The sequence below is a fragment of the Mizuhopecten yessoensis genome, unplaced genomic scaffold, assembly GCF_002113885.1.
Source record: "Mizuhopecten yessoensis strain PY_sf001 unplaced genomic scaffold, ASM211388v2 scaffold1513, whole genome shotgun sequence".
Taxonomy (NCBI): domain Eukaryota; kingdom Metazoa; phylum Mollusca; class Bivalvia; order Pectinida; family Pectinidae; genus Mizuhopecten; species Mizuhopecten yessoensis.
In genome coordinates this window covers 145,007-146,806 of record NW_018404084.1, presented here as the reverse complement: position 1 = coordinate 146,806, position 1,800 = coordinate 145,007, and the positions used below count along the sequence as shown (strand labels likewise).

Sequence of the window (1,800 nt, the reverse complement as noted above, 5' to 3'; positions counted from 1 at the left end):
ATACATAACTAAAAGAATCAAGGAAACAGTTAAAATGTTTATTAACGATAGTCCGAAGACTATAAACCACAAACGAAATATAAACCTTATTTCTTTGGCGTACATGGGGCTACTCACTCATTAACCAAAATAACAATAGGCTTGACTCTGAGAAAAAACAGAGAAGCACTGTGCAGTAACATGCTAAATCAGCTTGACTCTGACTTTATGAGAAGTAAGCTTGACTCGGTAGACCCTGGAGAAGCAACGTGACTCGAAAAATCAGAGAAGCTATGATAATGGTAATATTCAGCTTGACATGGAATCTGTGAGAAATCACTTGACTCAGAAGATTGAGCTCTTGCTTATTGAAATGTTTGTATTGCTACTAATTTTTACTAACGATTATATTGGTACAAATGTATATAGGTGTTAATGAAAATAATATAATACATATCACTTATGTTATTAAACAATAAAATGATAAAATGTATTGTTATAGATGTTCAGTTGCTCACTTTATCTTGCTTTACTGTTCAGGGTTCTCAGTCAGGACACACAAAGTGGTAGGACTACAGGAGTACAGAACTTACACGTTCAATCTGACAGCTTCTACTGTAAAGGGGACGGCTCTATTTCAACAGACACTGCCATCTGCAAAAACACTTGCTGCAGGTAATTGCTATTTACAATTATTATATGAATTATTCACATTTTAATGGGAGCTTTTATACTACCAAGTTCTTTCTTAATTTGGATATATCTTGAACAAATCCAGCCAGAATAAAAATAAGTCTATTAAAATGGTAATGAATCTATGCTTGTACTTAGCTATTTGTTTTTCTAAGCAGTACGAGAAAATTGCTCTGTTTAACCTTTTGGACCTAACAGCTCCAGGTGCAGTGAGTAACTTTACGGTAGCTCGCCCCAATGGACCGGATTACACAACTATGAGGGTATCCTGGGAACTACCATTGGTATTGGAGAGAAACAGTGACATCGTTAAGTTCATGTTCACACACAACACTACTGGAGGGGTAAGCTTATGTCACAGAAAGAGACCAGTGTTCTTCCTCAATGGACCGAACCAGAAAACCTACGGCTTTCCAGCCTGCCATTCTATATACTCAACGATTGAGCTAATGAAAATGTCCTCTTTGGTGCTAGAGAGCTACCAAAATTATATGACATGATTGTAGAATTTAAATCTGATACACTTGTATACATAACTCTGAAGGCATGTACATAACTCTGAAGGCATAAAATGTTTGTATGGTATATATAAAACACTACGAAAAGGGTTCGCTTGTATACAGAACACTAATAAGCGGTACGCTTGTGAACAGAACACTAAAAAGGGGTGCGCTTGTAAACAGATCACTCAGAAGGGGTACGCTTGTATACAGAACACTAAGAAGGGGTGCGCTTGTATACAGAACACTAAGAAGGGGTACACTTGTGTACAGATCACTCAGAAGGGGTGTGCTTGTATACAGAACACTAAGAAGGGGTGCGCTTGTATACAGAACACTAAGAAGGGGTAAGCTTGTATACAGATCACTAAGAAGGGGTGCGCTGGTATACAGAACACTAAGAAGGGGTACGATTGTATACAGAACACTAAGAAGGGGTAAGCTTGTATACAGATCACTAAGAAGGGGTGCGCTGGTATACAGAACACTAAGAAGGGGTACGATTGTATACAGAACACTAAGAAGGGGTAAGCTTGTATACAGATCACTAAGAAGGGGTGCGCTTGTATACAGCACACTAAGAAGGGATGCGCTTGTATACAGAACACTAAAAAGGGGTGCGCTTGAC

The 1,800-nt window shown here is 38.4% G+C and overlaps 1 protein-coding gene across 1 annotated transcript in view; it reads left to right on the top strand.

Moving 5' to 3' along the window:
* Positions 1–1,800, top strand: part of LOC110463791 (phosphatidylinositol phosphatase PTPRQ-like) — a gene marked incomplete at its 5' end in the record, with an annotated part of 49,263 nt that overhangs the window by 22,377 nt on the left and 25,086 nt on the right. The window contains 2 exons of the mRNA XM_021518653.1: positions 520–654; positions 871–1,016. Of these exons, the coding sequence (XP_021374328.1) occupies positions 520–654; positions 871–1,016 (281 nt within the window). The remainder of the gene's footprint in view (positions 1–519; positions 655–870; positions 1,017–1,800) is intronic.